The 19,815-nt window shown below is 41.6% G+C and overlaps 1 protein-coding gene across 1 annotated transcript in view; it reads right to left on the bottom strand.

Moving 5' to 3' along the window:
- The window catches only part of ADCY4 (adenylate cyclase 4), a 56,055-nt gene extending 50,676 nt beyond the window's left edge, over positions 1 to 5,379 (bottom strand). Inside the window, exons 1-2 of the mRNA XM_029283957.1 lie at positions 4,932 to 5,379; positions 827 to 1,024 (exon numbers count right to left, since the gene is read on the bottom strand). Of these exons, the coding sequence (XP_029139790.1) occupies positions 827 to 1,024; positions 4,932 to 5,099 (366 nt within the window). The 5' untranslated portion in view covers positions 5,100 to 5,379. The remainder of the gene's footprint in view (positions 1 to 826; positions 1,025 to 4,931) is intronic.
- Between the last annotated feature and the right edge of the window lie 14,436 nt (positions 5,380 to 19,815).

Genomic DNA, 19,815 nt, shown 5'->3' with positions numbered 1-19,815 from the left:
GGACTCGTCGCTCCCACGTCACGCCGCTTTTGCGCGAGCTGCATTGGCTGCCGGTGGCCTTCCGGGTGCGCTTCAAGGTGCTGATTATTATCTTTAAAGCGCTCCATGGCATCGGACCTGGTTACCTTCGAGACCGCCTCCTGCCACAGATTACCCCCCACCGACCTGTACGCTCTCACAGAGTGGGTCTCCTCAGGGTCCCGTCAGCCAGACAGTGCCGGCTGGCGACCCCAAGGGGGAGGGCCTTCTCTGTGGGAGCCCCCACCCTCTGGAACGAACTGCCCCCAGAGATCAGGGTGATCCCTGATCTCCCTTCCTTCCGCCGCGCCCTCAAGACGTGGCTGTTCCAACTAGCGGGACTGGCCTGAGGGATTTTAAAGGGGGTTTTAATTACTTTAAAATTGGACATATTTAAATATTTCGTTTTAATCAAATTTTAATTAAGTATATGTATATATGTTAGTATTTTATTCAATTGTCAGCCGCCCTGAGTCCGTAAGGAGAAGGGCGGGATATAAATGCAATTAATAAATAAATAAATAAATAAATAAATAATAAACCAGTTACGTCATATCTATGTCCAATGTGTTTTTAATTTTGTATTATTAATAAAAAATTTTAAAAAAAAACAGAAAAGGGGAGATTTTATGTCATGATATCATGATATCTTATTTCATGACACAAATTTCACAGATGCCTTTCCCTGGGATCATCCGGTATATATTGGCTTTGATCCTAAAAAAAGATTATGAAAAGCTTTCTTCTGTAAATGCTCATTCCCCATTTTTATATTTATGCAGCAGACGACCCAACCTTGGTGCCTCACCTGGTCCCAAGCACAAACCACTCCACCAACAAAGATGAATACATAACCCATTGTGATCAGGCAAGTCCAAATGACAGCTGAGAAGAGGCGGGTGCATCTCTGGAAGATGTTTTCCATGCACACAAAGATCAAGATGAGGCTGAAGATAAGCAGAGTGATGAACAACGTAATCAGGAAAGCCAAGTTGGAGGAGAAATCCTGGAGAAGAGAGAAAAAACAGCCTCAGTTAATCTGGTTGCAATCCCCGACCCTCATAATAGAATAACAGAGTTGGCAGGGACCTTTAAGGTCTTCTAGTCCAGGGTTTTTCAACCTTTTCACCCATTGTATCACTTTTAGGATATGGCAACATCCAAGTACCACCAGTCTCCTAGCAAGGTGTCAAAAACTTGATGACCCCCCCCCAAAAAAAGGAAAAAAGTGATAAAGTACAGGTAGTCCTTGACTTACAACAGTTTGCTTAATGACTGTTCAAAGTTACAATGGCACTGAAAAAAGTGCCCCCCAAGCCACAGCTGAGCAAGACACCTGCCTGCCCACCCAGCAGCGCTCTTCCTCCTGTCCGAGGTTTTCATTGTTGTGAGCATTTCTGTTGGGGATTGGCAGCGAGGGTGGGTTGGGGAGTGTTTGGTTTTTATTCCACCTGTCTGCTGGGTGGTTGCAGCAGGTTTTGGTCACTTCACATGACCCTGGGACACTGTGACCATCATAAATATGAATCAGTTGCCAAGCATCTGAATGTAAATCACAAGACCCTGGAGATGCTGCAACAATCCAGCTGATCGGCGCTTCTTCTGGGCTCAGCAGAAGTGCCAGGATCAGCACCAAGCTCCAGCTGGAGCCTGGTGCTGATCCTGGTGCTTCCACTGAGCCCCGAAGAAGTGCCAATCAGCTGGAAAGCGGCACTGATCCTGATGCTTCCGCTGAGCCCTGACAGCCCTGCAGCTCCAACATCTTTCACTCAGGCTTGTGCGGTGCTGCCACCGGTTCAGGTCATTCCCCTCCCCCGCTACCACTTTTCTAGGATGGTCACATATCACCAGCCAGGTGCCAATGTACCACAGGTGGTACCCGTACCACTGGTTGAAAAGCCCTGTTCTAGTCAAGCAGGAGACCCTATATCATTTCAGAGAAATGACTGTCACTGGAATACTGGAACACTGGTGGGAGAAGCATATAGTACAGAATAGAATATTCTTTATTGGCCCAGTGTGATTAGACACACAAGAATTTGTCCCCAATGCATAAGCTGTTGGTGCACATACAACCAACAAGTGATAAATCATGATCATAATCATAAAATACAATTATCATAAATTGTAAGATACAACATTCAGTGATAGTCATAAGATACTAAATAAAAGCAAGAAACATAAATCATAAGATACAAACAGCAAAATGATAGCCATAAGATGCTAAAGGAATAGGTAATAGGAAAGATGAGAAGGACAATATAATACAGCCCTACTTCATGGTTTGATATCCTAGGGCATAGGACAATGTTGTGGGAATTAAAAAGGCAGAGAAAATCCTCACCAGGGATTGCAAAGAACATATATAGATTACAGCAACCCAAGAACTAATGGTCCAATGAAGACAGGTGGGGGTTTTTTAGTTCAACAAAATGATAATTCACAGAGCAATGAAATTGGGACAATGGCTCTTTAAATTTCCAGATGGCAACCCAGCAACCAATAATAATAATAATAAAGTTGGAAGGGACCTTGGAGGTCATCGAGTCCAACCCCCTGCTCAGGCAGGAAACTCTACACCATTTCGGACAAATGGGTGTCCAGTCTCTTCTTAAAAACTTCCAGTGTTGGAGCATTCACCACTTCTGGAGGCAGGGTGTTCCATTGGTTAATTGTTCTAACTGTCAGGAAATTTGTCCTTAGTTCTAGGTTGCTTCTCTCCTTGATTAGTTTCCATCCATTGCTTCTTGTCCTGCCTTCAGGCGCTTTGGAGAATAGCTTGACTCCCTCTTCTTTGTGGCAGCCCCTGAGATATTGGAACACTGCTATCATGTCACCCCTCGTCCTTCTCTTCGTTAAACTAGACATACCCAATTCCAGCAACCGTTCCTTATATGTTTTAGCCTCCAGTCCCCTGATCATCTTTGTTGCTCTTCTCTGTACTCTTTCTAGAGTCTCGGCATCTTTTTTACATCGTGGTGACCAAAACTGGATGCAGTATTCCAAATGTGGCCTTACCAAGGCATTGTAAAGCGGTATTAATACTTCACGTGATCTTGATTCTATCCCTCTGTTAATGCAGCTCAGCACTGTGTTGGCTTTTTTGGCAGCTGCAGCACACTGCTGGCTCATATTTGAGTGATTGTCCACTAGGACTCCGAGGTCCCTCTCACAGTTACTTCAATAACTGATAATCTTTCTTCAGGTCTCCAATCAGAACCATCAGTCTCCAGGGGGCTTACACCAGCAAGTTTTTATAAAAGCCGAAGACCAAATCTCTCCAATAGGGGTGCCGACTGGTGTAGATCTTCTCAAAATAGAAGGTTTTAGGACAAAGAAATTCAATTTGATTAAATTTAAATTAGATTAAAAAAACAATTTAATTAATTCAGTCAGCAGGGGCTGCTTTGAGCTGTGATGGATGCTTCTCTGATGGAGCGGATGATGACATACTTTTTGAAGGCATCAGTGCACCTTCTTCCCCAAGAAGTCATTCTTTCATCCAGTTCTTCTAGGAGACTATCCCTTTTCTTCAACCTGATCTCCAATCTCTTCTTTGGGTGGAAACTTATCAAGAAACTGATGGGAGAACACTCCAAGGGTTCTGGAAGAAACCATTATCTAGATCTGTTTTAGTCTGAATTCAGGCCAAAGACTGGAATGACATTATATATATGAGGCTTGGATGGTGAATAGTGACACTTTTACATTTTCTTCGTCCATTCTGGAACTCTCAAGAAACATCATCCTTAAATGGATGATGACGCCATTCCATTAAAGGTATTGTAGAAGAGTCAAATTAGTTTACAGTGACAAAAACATCAGAAAGAGTCTGGTAGCACCTTTTCTGATTAACGAAGTCTGAAAATGTGTTAGCAGACTCCTGATTTTTTTTTTTACCCATTCTACTGGATATCTGACTCTTAGCCATTCATAATTTTGCAAACATCCCTCACTGCCATGTTTATCAAGAGCTGCTAAAAGAGATATTATAATTCTGGGCTGCATTGTATAAAAGAGATGTGAAGTCATTATTCCTCTCTAGCACCAGTGAAGGGCAGCAAATATATTACAGGGGTTTAGAGGAGGGCAGCAAATATATTACAGGGGCTTTTGACAACTTCTAAGAGGCAGTCTGAAGGAACTGGAGATGTTCAAGCTGGAGAAAAGAAGACTGAGAAGAGACATGAAACCCATGTTCAGGTACATAAAGAGAAACTAAGGGATTTAAAGATAAAACTTACAGCCACCTAAATCTCATTTGAATATAAGGAAAACACCTGGCATTAAGTTCTGTACAATGGTGGAACAGTTTACTCATGGAGATTGTAGGCTCTCTATGTCTGAAGGTTTTTAAGAAGAAGGTGGACAACCATCTTTCACTGATAACTTAAGTAGTTTTCCAGCATATTGCAGAGGAACCTCTAATAGATCATCTTTATGTTCCCTCTAACTCTACAATTCCATCATACCGTGATCAAATTCTGCAGTTCTTTTAAAAGACCCAAATATCTGTATTTTCCTGGATGGGCAGTTTTTTTCATGGTCATCCCAACTGCCTCTATTCTTTTCCTCTATTTTTATCTCTTTGCTGGGGAAGAAGGTGGGAAAGCTGGGAAAAGTGACTTGGACCTATTTATTCATTCATTATTCATTTATTTTTCCAGCCCACAATTGCCGGGAAAAACTTGCAGCCATTTCCTAGGCAGGGAAACATTTTTTTTAATCATCACTTGCTTCCTGCTCATTTCAGTGGAGATTCCCAAGAATCGAAGGAAAATGCAGACTTCCTACATGACTGCACCTCCAGAAAGGTCTTCTCTTTGTTCTTTCTGCTCCTAAAACACTGGATCTTACAGAGCTTGTTTCCAAAGACACCAAACCCTCCTCTGCTCTCTTAATTGCAAACTTACCCTACCACTGCAAAAGGTGGTAGCAATGAGAGCCGCACAGATGCTCAGTACGATGACCAAGAGAAGAAGAATCAGAGGGTACTGCTGGCTCAAGCAATAATAGGTTTGATAGAAGAGGTCTTCTCTGGGAGTGTCACTGGCTGTCCGTGGACGACGCTGGCAGGGCATGGCTCACTGGCTCCTGTGAAGTCCCACTTTGGAGAAAGTCTCACTTACTCTTCAACCACAGAAGTCAGCATGGTGAGCAAGCATCCTCTTCTTGACCCATTAGATATGAGAAATTTCTACATCCATTAGAGGCCATGGTGTCCAGTAAGTGGAAAACAGAAACTCTCAAGGAAGGAGAAAAGTCACAACTGAGCAGAGGAGTTCAACCAGACGATAAGAAGGCAGTCAAAACACCAGAAGTAATTTCAGCAGCAGTTTCAGCAAAATCCAATGTGAGAAAACATGTTGGTAGCTTCAGTGCTGGAAATGTAAAACAGAAGGAACTAGATAAGAAAACAACAGACGGAGAGGCTGTGATTAAAGATTAATTGAGGCTGCCTTTAAAGTTCTCTCCTATTCTACCCCTTTACAGACTTTTGCCTGAAAGAGAAAAAAAAATGATTTATAGTTTTGATGATTAGATAGGATTGATTATGGAAAGAAGAGAGTTGTGTTGTAACCATAGTATAATAGGTAAATTTATACAGGCAGTCCTCGACTTACGACCATAATTGAGCCCAAAATTTCTGTTGCTGAGTGTTAAATGAGCTTTGCCCCACTTTATGACCTTTCTTGTCACAGTTGGTAAGTGAATTGCTGCAGCTGTTAAGTTAGTAACACGGTTGTGAAGTGAATCTGGTTTCCCCATTGATTTTGCATGTCAGAAGGTCGCAAAAGGGGATCACATGACCCTAGGATACTGCAACTGTCATAAATGTGAGTCAGTTGCCAAGCTTCTAAATTTTGATCACATCACCATGGGGATGCTGCAATGGTCGTAAGTATGATAAATGGTCATAAGTCACTTTTTTCAGTGTTGTTATAACTTTGAACGGTCACTAAATGTTCTGTTTTAAGTCAAGGACTACCTGTAATGTATTTATGACTGCTATAAGGATCAGATCTTCTTTATAAATCTTTTGTGCTATTTTTTTCCTTTTCTATTTTTCTTCCCCCCCCCCCACTTTTTGCATTTTTATCTTTCTGTTTCAATTTCTTTCTTTTACTTTTCTTTTGTTAGTTTTTAATTTTTCTTTTTTATATATATAAAAGAAGTTCTTTCCTTGTTTAAAAGTTGATCTAAACACTCAGATTTATTTCCTAGAACTTGAATGAATCTTACAGTTTATATCTCACCATTTACTTAAGTGGTCCAAAGTGTTTGCCTTGTAGGCGTTTAGTATATTTTTGCTATCTTAAGCAGCACAATCTGTACTTATGAAGTTTTGTTTTCTTTTTGCTTATCATTGCTACCACCTCAAAGCCTTTCTGCCAACTCAAGATGAAGCTTCATGCAGCTGAAGTAGCTGTAATACGAGGAAGTTTAGGCTGGATTTACATATTGCTTAAGTGTGGTTTATTGAACAAATCACAAGGGCTGTAGTCATAGCACACCTGAATATCACTAAGTGATGTTTCAGGGGAGATGTATCAGATGCATCCAATAACTTTCTCTTCCCCCCCCCCTCATTCTCTCTCTCTCTCTCTCTCTCTCTCTCTCTCTCTCTCTCTGCATCCCAAGTCATAAGATTTTTTCCTAGGATTTAGCCTCAATTCTTTGGGGGGTGGGGAGACATCTTGAACATTGTGAAACAGATGTTTTAATCTATGGTGGAGCCTGGTAGGCCTTTTCCAACTAACAGATTTATTAAAAAGCATAAGTTTTTGTGGGCTACAGCTTCCTTCACCAGAAAAACAGTTTTAGAAATGTTTGTTTTCCTTTTTTTTTTTTTTAGGAGAGATAAAACACAAATGACCTTAGCAGGCAGGTAGATCTAGCCAGCTTTCTAGTAAATCTCCACTTCTGTTTTTCTGGTATCAAGGAAAAAAAATAGGTTAAATACCCTACAAGTCCCCCCCCCTTATTTTAGAAACTACACTACAATTCCCCAAGATTAAGAAAACTTCAATGAGTACTTCTGAACAGAACCTCTTTCATTTTTAGAACTGATTAAGGGTGTAAATATTCCTTAGTGAATTCATCTCTAAAACTTCATGAATGAAGAAGATGACAAAGGCATCGTCTCCTGTTTTCTCACCAACTTGATCGATCTCTGGAGGAAAGTCTGCTCAGACTGGAATGGACAGAAACCAGGTTTTAAACCAGACACAAAAATTGTTGGGAGAGAATCACAGAAAGGGAGAAAATCCTACAGAAAAGATGGTCAGGGAAATCAGAGAAGCAGAGAGTCCAGAAAAGAGAGGAAAAAATAATAAATATTGCATAGGTGAAATAAATCAATACCCCCAAAAGTAGGAATCTTATATATTTATTCCTTCCCCACCTCTTGAATTACAGACTTCAGAATTTCTGTCCTACCTTATAAAAAAATAATAGTAAAGTTGGAAGGGACCTTGGAGGTCATCTAGTCCAACCCCCTGCTCAGGCAGGAAACCCTATACCATTTCGGACAAATGGCTGTCCAGTCTCTTCTTAAAAACTTCCAGTGTTGAAGCATTCACCGCTTCTGGAGGCAGGTTGTTCCACTGGTTAATTGTTCTAGCTGTCGGGAAGTTTCTCCTTAGTTCTAGGTTGCTTCTCTCCTTGATTAGTTTCCACCCGTTGCTTCTTGTCCTGCCTTCAGGTGCTTTGGAGAATAGCCTGACTCCCTCTTCTTTGTGGCAGCCCCTGAGATATTGGAACATCTTCTGAGATGTTCCCACATAGACAAGTTTTAAAAACTTCTTACAACCCAGTGTGGTAGATTGTCTAGGGAACCTTTATCTCTGAATGAGGACCTGAATTCAAGACATCCCCACATTTAGCTGGACTGACCAAAGGTAAAATACTGTGACACTCCTTTGCCCCTCTCATTCCCTTAAAGATCAAAGCTCCTTGCTAAGTCAAAGCAAACTCAGCCAAACTCAGTCTTTGTCATTCTGGTAAGCAAATATTGATCACAAAATCCTGGGTCAGTTCTTCCTCTCTCAAATATAGATATAGCAGCAGCAGCCCTGTGCCCCTTATCGCATAGAATAGGTCCTTACCTTACCATTGGATTCTCTGGTTGCTCATCACCAGAATGAAAAAGGCAAATTCTTCTCCTCTCTTCCTTGCCGCAACGAAGGTCTCACAAGCCCAAACTTATTTCTCAGTGCCTCACCTGATCTCGTGGTATGCTCACATCTGCCTGCCTGCCTGCCTGCCTGGCAGCCTGCCTGCCAGAATACTTCCTTGACTCAGCAATGGGTTCTTCTCTCTTTCTGCCCTGGCAGGAACTCTGCCTTCCCCAAAGCCCAGCCCAGTCCCTGAATCTGAGAGGAAAAAGTGCCTGCCCGATGTTAACCTTTTCCTCTCCAACCACAGCTGGCGTGGGAGAAAGGGAGGGACTCCAAAACAAACCTTTCAGCACGAGTCTCTACTTTTCCAAAGCAGGCAGGCAGGGAGGGAGGGAAGGAAGGAAATTATTTTGAGCAAAAAAAATCATATTCAAACTCAATTTCCCATTATTTCCCCATCATTAAATTTAGAGGGAGGGAGGAAAGGGAAGGGAAGGGAAGGGAAGGGAAGGAAGGAAATCATTTTGAGCAAAAAAAAAAATCATATCCAAAGTCTATTTTCCATTATTTCCCCATCATTAAATTAAGAGGGAGGGAAGGGGAGGAAGGAAGGAAGGAAGGAAGGAAGGGAGAGAGGGAGAGAGGGAGGGAGGGAGGAAGGAAGGAAGGAAGGAAGGAAGGAAGGAAGGAAGGAAGGAAGGAAGGAAGGAAGCTACCATTCCCAGAAGCATCCTGAGTGAGGGTGCGTGGGTGTAAGGTAAACAGAAAGATTTAAAAGACTGCTTTGGTAAATTTAATTGTGTTGTAAATAAGCACATATTTTTAATTATGTTTTTAATCACTTTCCTTCAGGGCTGTAGCCTCCCACAGCCCTGCAAAGTAAAATAAAAGTTGGTGAAAATTCTAATTAAAGTCTCATCTGGCCTTAGTCTACAATCTGATTTCTAAGACCCCCCCACCTAACTTATTTTCTCTTTCTCATATGTTCTTACTTCTACACAGTGTAAATGTCTTTGACAATTTATAAAATGGACAATAAAGAACACTTACTAAGCGATAGAAAAAGCCCCCCAAATGGCCCAAAGGAATATTTTGTTGTTTTTCACATTGGAAATGTCTCTGCATGCATTTTACAAGAATATATAGAAATAAGCCAATAAAGGTCCTTTTCCATAAACATGTCCTGACAGTTTCTTCATTTTTTTTCTATTCTCGTGTCATTGCCTCATTTTATCCTCCACCCAGGAGCAAGACAGACTGAAGTCATCCTTGGACATACCAGACTTCAGATAGTGTCGTTCCCCTTCTTTCATAGTGCTCTCGCCTCCTATTTTTTCCCTAGAACAATAACCTTGTGAGGTAGGTTGAGGGGAGCATTAGCCCTGCAAAGTAGGCCTTCTCAGGAAACAGAAATAGTGGAACTTACTGAAATAGATTGTTAAGAACAAAAACTTAGCCTTGGAGCAGAGGCAGAATCACTCTAAATTTCTTTTCTTTTCTTGGACTTAAATCATCTTTTGCTAATTGCCCTATTTCTTCTCCAAGTTCATCTCTGGGGATCGTCATATGAAAAGGGAGTAAGCGATCCAAAGTCACCCAGTGAACTTCTGAAGCGAATGAATGTGTTTCTCCCAAAGACTTCAATTTAAAACTTCTTCAAAATATTCCCATGAGCATGTCATTTTTAATATGTGATTGGTGAAAACTGCTTTCACCTTGGAGTATCTCCTCCTTTTTGTTCTTCTTATCCTTGTATACTTTCTTCTTCTCCTTGTACACCTTCTCTTTCTCCTTGTATATGTTCTCCTTCTCCTCCTCCTCCTCCTCCTAATAAACCTTCTCCTTTTTCTTCTTCTTCTCCTCATAAACATTCTCCTTCGCCTTTTTCTTCTCCTTGTCCTCATAAACTGTCTCCATTTGCTTCTTCTTCTTCTAGTACACCTTCTCTTTCTTCTTCTCTTTCTCCTTGTATCCTTTCTCCTCCTCCTTGTTCACTGTCTCTTTCTTTCTCCTTCCCCTTCTCCTTGTATACCCCATCCTCCTGTTCCTCCTTCTCTTTCTGTAGAGAGCAAAATGCCATTGACTAGTGGAAACAATTGCCTAAACATAGGAGCAGTTCAATAGTGGAACCAAAAATTCAGAGCAGTGGTGGGGTTCCTTTTATATGTTCAAACAATATGGACAGAATATTTTAATGCAGATTCCTACACTGTCCAAAGAAGGACAATAAAGCAGAGCTAGAAAGAGGACTGGAAAAGATGAGACTAAATGTTGACCCTTGAGAAGAAAGAGGGACAATGTCCCAGAAGCAAGACCTCCAGAAGAAGATCAAGACCAGTTTGCCATCATTCCAGAGAGCAAGAGACAGAATAATGGATTCAAGTTAAATGTTGAACTATAAAATAGAGAGAGCCAGGTACTGATTCACAGTCAGCTGTCAAATCTCACTGCCAGCCACACAGATTTGTTCTCTCTCTCTGATTCTCCCCCGCCCCCAGCTAAACCTTCTTCATAGGGTTGTTGTGGGGAAAAATGGAAACAGTACCACATACATTGCCTTGAACTGCTGAAAGAATAACAGGATCAAAATTTAATAAATAAACAAATTTAAAAATGGAAGTATTATAACTTTAGGAAAACATTGTTACGATTTAAAGTCTATTTGTCTGTCATTTCTATTTGTTTTCTCTTTTCCAGGGCTGTACAGGATGAGATAAGTGCACACAGACATGAAGAGAGTTTATTTTTCTAAACATGATTGTTGCCAGGGGTGTCTGCAGCCAGGAAGAGTGATGCCAAAATGACAACATGCCTGCAGTGATGTCATCCCTCAAGCACCATGATGACGCAAATCACAGTGTTTGAATGAGTGTGTCATTTTTAATATCTTATAGGTGAAAAGTGCTTTAACAAAGATGATTAAGGGGATGGAGGCTAAAACAAATGAAGAATGGTTGTAGGAATTGGGATGACTGGTTTAATGAAAAGAAGGACTAGGGGCAGTGGTAGGATTCAGCCAGTTCATACCACTTCGGCAGAACCGGTAGCTAATTTTTTGTTGCCCAAGCCCAGAATGGACTTCTGGAAGTGGCATCTTCACAGAGAACCAGTTGCTCACATATTTGAATCCCGCCACTGACTAGGGGTGACATGATAGTAGTGTTTAAGTATCTTGTATTCAATGGATAGAAACTAACCAAGAAGAGAAGCAACATGGAACTAAGGACAAATTTCCTGAGAGTTAGAACAATTAATCAGTGGAATGACTTGCCTCCAGAAGTTGTGGGTGCTCCAACACTGGACGTTTTTAAGAAGATACTGGACAACCATTTGTCTGAAATGGTACAGGATTTCCTGCCTGAGGAGGGGGTTGGACTAGAAGACCTTCAAAGTCCCTTTCAATTCTATTATTCTACTATTCCGCTATTCTGCTGACCTTTGCATACCTTCTCCCATTTTGTCTTTTGTCCCCTCAGCAGATGCATATCTCCCACTTCGTTTTCCACAGCCAAGTTAGAGAACCAGGAATACAATTTCCATTCCTGATTCCTCTCCTCAGAATTCTAGTCCTCTTGATCTATTTGGACCTTGGTTCGTTTTTAGGCAAACTGTCAAAGCCAGCAGTTTCTTTTCCTGCCTTCCTTCTTTCCAGTCAACAAAATCTAAATGCAATCTTGGCTAGACCAGCTACTGGATCATTATGGGCTGCAATTCCACTGAGAATCCCTTGGCAGGAAAAGGGTCAGTCCAGAGAAGGTAACAGGAGCGTCAGCAGCTAGAAGTCATTAAAGAAGAGGCAACTAATGAGACCAAAAGGAGACAGCAACTTCTTGAAAAATTTAGAGCCTCTAATGAGCTGGACAGCTAAAGTCATTTCACGCTTGTCATCCCTTCTTCACAGCACAGTTTGCTTAAATTGTCCCCCAATTTAATTCCCAGTACAAACAACAGCAGCTCTCCAATGCACCAAAACCATTGCCATTTTTTTTTTTACTGCGGTTGGATGGGCACAGTGATTTTTGCACTTTCTCAGCCTTCCAAGAAGATGCTGGATTTGCGCCCCAGGGTTTGCTTTGTAAAAAGGGCTAGAGGAATTTGAGAGCTCTGCCTGCATTTCTGGATCCAGAAGTTCAGTCAAGATCCAGAATTTCTGTTCTCCAACAATAAGGATCACTAGAAAGGGGCACACATCCAAGACATGTTTTTGCTACCCCCGTTCAGTAGCCAGGAAGGGGAAGATAAAGCTGCAGAAAAATTAGACAGGTTAAGAAGAATGAATCGGCTTGGTGTAGCAGTTAAGGCACCAGGCTGGAAACTGGGAGATCCTGAGTTCTAGTCCTGCTTTAGGCACAAAACCAGCTGGGTGACTTTAGGCCAGACATTCACTCTCCATTCTAGAAAGGAGTCAATGGCAAACAGTGTCTGAAAAACCTTGCCAAGAAAACTGCAGGGACTTTTCCAGGCAGTTGCCAAGAGTCAAAAAGCTAACTTGAAGTCTCTCTCTCTCTCTCTCTCTCTCTCTCTCTCTCTCTCTCTCTCTCTCTCTCTCTCTCTCTCTCTCTCTCTCTCACACACACACACACACACACACACACACACACACAGGAACGTTAGACTTGGATTAAGGAGATCTGGCATTAAAATCTTTGGCACGAAGGCAACTTGGTCTGTAATTTCAATCTCCCATATATTCATGTTTCCTGACCTTTGTCCAGAAAAAGCAACTATACCTACGTGCAAATTAAATTTAGAAACGGAAGGCATTTCCTTGCTGTCTCATTTTGTTTTTTCAACCTTGAGGACAAGAAACTTGAAACTCTCTTTCAAAACACCCAGAGAATCAGCCTATCAATCTTACCAGCACTGTTGTCCACCCTTACACTAATAAGCTGTAGCAGCCTTCAGACTGAGCCTGGAGGAAACATTTTCTTTTCTCCTTAATAAGGAACCAAACAAGGTTGCCCCACCTGCTTTTGCATCTGGTCAATCTTATTTGCATCTGGACTTTTTACTTCATGTGGTCCTTTGTGATAAAGGGATGAACCCTCCTAGCTATTCCCCCCACCACCATGGTTTTGCTAGTCTAATTTCCTACTCCACCCCCTCTCATTGCAAAACTGCCAGATTAAAAAGAAGGAAGTGGTACGTTTCCTGCCCCTCCCTTTCCCAGTTCAATCACAATACAAAACAGCAGCCCTTTCTTCCACGTTGGCTATCTTCTGGTTGATCCTTCTGGGTTGTTAAAATTGAAAGTGCCAATCTACAAAGGACGAAGTGAAAGAGGAAGAGGATGCTCTTGTTTGTCCTGGGCTCCTAAATTTCTTTCTCTGCTCCTAACCTCCCTTGTGATTGCTGAACAATGGTGGGGGGGAAGTATTCTGGCCATGCTCAGAGATACTGCACAGATCTCTCCTCTGGTTCTAAAGTGGTTTTGGAGACTTATGCTTCACCTAGCTTTTTAAAAATTATTATTTTCATTGCAAACCACCCAGAATCACCTTGGTAAAATGAGGGGGGTGTAGAAATGTGATGAATAAATAAATATATTTATTTAGTAAAGCTGAAGGTTTTCAAAAACAGATTGGACAACCATTGGACGGGAATGGTATGAGGTTTCCTGCTTTGAGCAGGGGGTTGGACTAGAAGACCTCCGAGGTCCTTTCCAGCCCCATGATTCTATGTTCTATAGAAAGCATCCTTGGTGGGATGGTGCTGAATGGGATCTCAGCCTTAGCTTTGTTAGGAAAGAATCAAGAAAAAAAAAGTTTGGGCTGGATATGAAAAAGTGGAAACCTCCATCAGTCATCCTTACTGTCTGTTCAAAGAGCTACGCAGGCTGAAGAAGAGGCATATGAAGCTATTCGGAGACACATTTAAAAAGAACTTAATTATCCTTTCATTTTATCAAGAAATCCAGGAGTCCCAACAGCCAAACTTCTCAGCAGCTTGACAAAAGCATTTTATTGTGCATCCTTTATAAATCAAAATCATCCTATGTTCTGTCCAGGGAGATACCTCATTAATACAGAGAGCCCATTGCTCTGCCAGATCTGATCTTGTTATTTAATTAATTATGCCCTTTAGGTTATCCATCCCTAACCTAGTACCAATTGCAATTGGTATGCAGTTGTGGAGGTTGTAATCTGAATATATCTAGGGGACACCATGATGACAGGAGGGAAGCTGTTTCAGATGCTCTAAATTTAACTGAAGGCCCAGTTCATGCTGGAATTTGTTGTTTGGTCACTAAGTCATGTCCGACTCTTCACAACCCCATGCCCTCCTGTCCTCCACTGTATCCTGGACTTTGCCCAAATTCATGCCCATTGCATCTCATCCTCTCCATTGCCTTCTCCTTTTGCCTTCAATTTTTCACTGCATCAGGGTCTTTTCCAATGAGTTCTCTCTTCTCATTCGGTGGCCAAAGTATTTGAGCTTCAGCTTCAGTATCTGTCATGCTGGATTACTTCTTGGTCTTCGTCCTACTCCTATAAGTAGTCCTTGATTAATGACTGGCCACTTTGAAGTTATGATGGACATCCCTCGCCAAGGTACCTACAACCCAGTTCTGAAGTTCCAAAGCCAGCACGCACAAAAATGGATGAGGATCCCTTCCCTTTGAGACATGACACAATGCCAATGAAGGTAGACCTTGGAAACATCTGCCTCTGCTTCCAGATCTTTCTGTGCCCCCAGATCTTTCCAAACTACAATTTCCAATGTCTTTCACCACCAGATTGCTGGAAGTTGTAGTTCACCATTGAGTGAAGAGCCACAGATTCTCCCACTTTGGTGTAAAGGCAGTGCATTCATATATATACACACATACACAGACAGAAGACAGGCAGGCAGGCAGGCAGGCAGGCAGGCAGGCAGGCAGGCAGGCAGGCAGGCAGGCAGGCAGGCAGGCAGGCAGGCAGGCAGGCAGACAGACAGACAGACAGACAGACAGACAGACAGACAGACAGACAGACAGACAGACAGACAGACAGACAGACAGACAGATAGATAGATAGATAGATAGATAGATAGATAGATAGTTGGGAAATTACTGTTTAATAAAAAACATCTGTATTGGAATGCAGTGGGGAGGTGGATTCTCAGGAGGAAGGGCATCCATTCTAGAGGAGTAAGAGGCAACTCACCCAGATATTATGTGTTAGAGAAAGATGGTCACGATAGCCCTTTCCTAATAGAGTATATTGTAAATGTAGATAGCAGAATGTTCAGTCTGGCAAGATTTTGCCTATAGGTGTGAAACAATAAAGAACTCAGTATTAAGCACCAGGGAAATCAGAAGATCCAGGCAGTTCATATGGGTATAAAGATTTATGGCAAGCTTAAACTCTCTACAAGAATCTGAACTACTAACGTCAAAGCAAATTGGCGATAAATAAGAATCAAAAGGAATTCAAGGTCGGCTGGACTTAGATCTCTTGTAGGCGCAAAGGAACTCATGACTGATGACACATTTGACCCCTCCCTCAGGCTTAGGCTGGTCATCTCCTATACTCAGGTTGGAAGAATCATGATGTGACATTCTTGATTTTGGACCTAGCAAATCAACCTCCAGGGACTGTAGAGACATTTGTTGTTGTTGTTAATTGCGAAGTCATGTCTGACCCATCGCGACCCCATGGACAACGTTCCTCCAAGTCTTCCTGTCTTCTACCATCTTCTGGAATCCATTTAAGCGCACACCTACTGCTTCAGTGACTCCATCCAGCCACCTTATTCTCTGTCATCCCCTTCTTTTATTGCCCTCAATCTTTCCTAGTATTAGGCCCTTCTCCAGTGAGTCCTTGAGTATTTGAGTTTCAGCTTCAGGATCTGGCCTTCTAAAGAGCAGTCAGGGTTGATCTCTTCTAGGACTGACCTGTTTGAACGCATTGCAGTCCAAGGGACTCGCAGGAGTCTTCTCCAGCACTATAGTTCAAAGGCCTCAATTTTTTGTCGCTCAGCCTTTCTTATGGTCCAACTTTCACATCCATACATTGCACCTGGGAAACCATGGCCTTGACTATATGCACTTTTGGCAGGGTGATGTCTCTGCTTTTTAGTATGCTGTCTAGATTTGCCAGAGATCTATGTTTTCCATTCTGTCTTTGACCTTTAGAGCATTCTTCATGCTTTATTTGGATTTTTCAATTTAAAAATAATCAAACCATGTTGTACAACAACACCATATGCAGTCCACCAGCTGTGTTTTCTCCAATATTCTCTAAAAGATGTTGCTTGAGCTGCAAAATTTAACACAATGCCCTTATGGTCACCATGGTTTAGCAAAAAGCAAAATGTTAAGGCAGCCCTAGGCTGAAATGGGGAACGGCTTCATTGCCTGATTGAAATGGAAGGACCTATATTTCTAGGTTGAGTTTTGCTCATTTCTTTTCTATTTCCCAACTTCCTCTTCCTTTCCCAAAGTCCTTTCCCACATTCAGCATGTTGCCTTTCTCTACTGCCATGCCTATACATATACGTCAACACTCAGTCTGGTCAATAAACACAACATTGAGCAAATTGTATTAAGAGCTTGGCCAAGGACCAAAAGACTCATTACACTGTCGGCATGGAGCCATTCTGAGCCTGTCGAGACATGGGCTAGGTGGGAGTCAAAGTTGAGCAGATGATGGGAATCTCCTCATCCAGGAAGTTCTGGATTAAAATGTGTCATTTCCCCTTGCTCTCCTTCCAATGGACCTGGAGGGTTGAAACATTTCTGATCATGAATGGTCCTTGGTGCTTGGCTTTTCTGCAGACATTTCATTACTCAAAGTAGATATAATCATCATCATTATCAGCACTGATGATGTTACGTAGTTTGGGTAATGAAACATCTGCAAGAAAACAACCAAGCTCAGAGAGCACCCAGGACCCCTCATTTCAACCCCGAACTATAAAGATTCTACAAATATTCTCCTTCATTCCTCTATGCATAAACCTATAGAGTCCTTTCACCTGTTAGTGCAACTGGACGAACTGGATAAACCCTCCCTAAGGTCAATTGCTCATGCTCCAAGAGATAATTACAGAAGTTAATTTTAAACACTACTGGTTCCTTTTGGCAGAAAATTACAAGTGGAGAGAAGAGATGAGCAGAAATTTGTTTGTAAGGAATACAAGGAATCTTGTAAGGAATCTTGTTTGCTACAAGATCTATTCTGTTTACCTCCTCTACCATCTCCTCATCTCTGTTCTGTTTACCTCTACTCTGTTTTCCTTTTTAGAGCAATGATAGCCTCTCCCCCCAAATTAATTCAATCTTCACTTAACCTCTCCTCCTTTGATTGTGTTGGAGATTTTGATTTAATCACAATGTGACATTGTTGTTTCCAACTCCTAGTGACTATGTAGATACTGTCGATTCTCTCTATTACAATCTATCCCTGGCATGTTATTTCAATGGTCACAACTATAACTGAGTCCATTAATCTTGCTGCTGGTTGTCCTCTTCTTATTTTCTTTCCACTTTTCCTAGCACTACTGCCCTCTCTAGAGAGATGGATCTTCACATCATATATTTAAAGTAGGAGAATTTGAGCCTGGTCATTTGTGCCTTGAGTGAGAAATCTGGGTTGATTTTTTTCAATAACCTATTGGTTTGTTTTCATGACTTCCCATGGTATTCTCAGGTGGAATAGGGAAACTTTGCCACAGCTAACTCTCTGTAGTCAACTCTCTGCAGCCAACCCACCACAATCAACTCACCATGGCCAATTTGCCACAGGACAACTTGCTGTGGGACAATTTAACCATTTGATTGATTGATTTAAAATTTAAATAAATAAATAAATTAAATAAATAAAATAAATATTTAAAATAAATAAATATTTTTGTCATTCACATTTCATTCTGTCCCTCCTTTTGCATTCTTTCTTTAATGATTCTATTCTACTAGTGAATTCTATCGCATGAAGTGTTAATACCACTTTATAATGCCTTGGTAAACCCAAACTTCCAGTTTTGGTCACCACAATGTAAAAAAGATGTTGGGACTCTAGAAAGTGTGCAGAGAAGAGCAACACAGAATGGTTTCTGGAATTAGGTATGTCTAGTTTAATGAAAAGAAGGACTAGGGGGGACATGATAGGAGTGTTCCAATACCTCAGGGGTTGCCACAAATAGAGGGTGTCAAGCTATTCTCCAAAGCACCTGAGGACAGGACAAGAAGCAACGGATGGAAACTAAAAAAGTAAGGTTCTACATTTAGACAAGAAAAATCAAATGCACAGGTATAGTATAGGTGGTACCTTGCTCAATAATAGTAATTGTGGAAGGAACTTGGAGTCCTAGTGGACAATCACTTAAATATGAGCCAGCAGTGTGCTGCAGCTGCCAAAAATGCTAACACAGTGCTAGGCAGCATTAACAGAGGGATAGAATCAAGATCACGTGAAGTGTTAATACCACTTTACAAAGCCTTGGTAAGGCCACACTTGGAATACTGCATCCAGTTTTGGTCACCACAATGTAAAAAAGATGTTGAGACTCTAGAAAGAGTACAGAGAAGAGCAACAAAGACGATTAAGGGATGACATGATAGCAGTGTTCCAATATCTCAGGGGCTGCCACAAAGAAGAGGGAGTCAAGCTATTCTCTAAAGCACCTGAAGGCAGGACAAGAAGCAATGGATAGAAACTAACCAAAGAGAGAAGCAACCTAGAACTAAGGAGAAATTTCCTGACAGTTAGAACAATTGATCAGTGGAACAAACTGCCTCCAGAAGCTGTGAATGCTCCAATACTGGAACTTTTTAAGAAGAAACTGGACAGCCATTTGTCTGAAATGGTATAGGTTTCCTGCCTAAGCAGGTGGTTGGACTAGATGATCTCCAAGGTCCTTTCCAACATTATTATTATTATTAGTAGTAGTAGTAGTATTGTTGTTGTTGTTGTTGTCAACGCTGCTAATATTGGATGTTCCCACTTTGACAACTGATGAAAATGCAGCCATTTTCTCTATTCCTTTAATGTGCTTTTCCTTGCTTTAGAAATTAGATGCAGCAGAGGGGGGGGGGGGGTTGGAATGTAAACTCAGCTAGCCATAACATAAAACTGTAGTGGGAACCCAAGGACAAGCTGATAACATTTTGGCGGGCTGTGGAGCTAAGGAGAAAGCCCTTTAAGCTAATTGGGGAATGTGATTCATAACAGTTTATTGGGGGTGGGAATTGCCCTTTGTTACTTTGTATCAGGGGGAAGGATGTATGCCATGGCCAAGGATGTATGCCATGACCCCCCTCGAAATGGAGGAAATGCAGCAGTATGTGAATAAGAACTTAGCGAGAGGATTTATTGAACAGGCTAAATCTCAGGTGGGAAATCCAGTGTTATTTAAAAAGAAAAAAGATGGGTGGCTTTGTCTCTGTGTAGACTATAAAGAGTTAAATGCTGTGAGCATAGAAAACAAGTACTCCCTGAAGGATTTACTAAGCCACTTGGCGAAGGGGAGTGTCTTCACTAAATTGGACCTGAGAGAGGCATATTACCGAGTAAGAATAAAAGGAGATGAATGGAAAACTGTTTTTAACTGTCCCATGGGGAACCTATCAATTTAAAGTCATGCCATTTGGACTACATGAGGCTCCAGCTGTCTTCATGCAGCTGATCAATCAGGTACTACATGACCATTTATACAAAGGAATTTTGGTGTATCTTGATGATATCCTGATATACAG

The sequence above is a fragment of the Protobothrops mucrosquamatus genome, unplaced genomic scaffold, assembly GCF_001527695.2.
Source record: "Protobothrops mucrosquamatus isolate PMUCROS unplaced genomic scaffold, P.Mucros_1.0 scaffold303, whole genome shotgun sequence".
Taxonomy (NCBI): Eukaryota; Metazoa; Chordata; class Lepidosauria; order Squamata; family Viperidae; genus Protobothrops; species Protobothrops mucrosquamatus.
The sequence above is the reverse complement of the archived record's forward strand: the minus strand, read 5'-3'. Positions and strand labels throughout refer to the sequence as shown.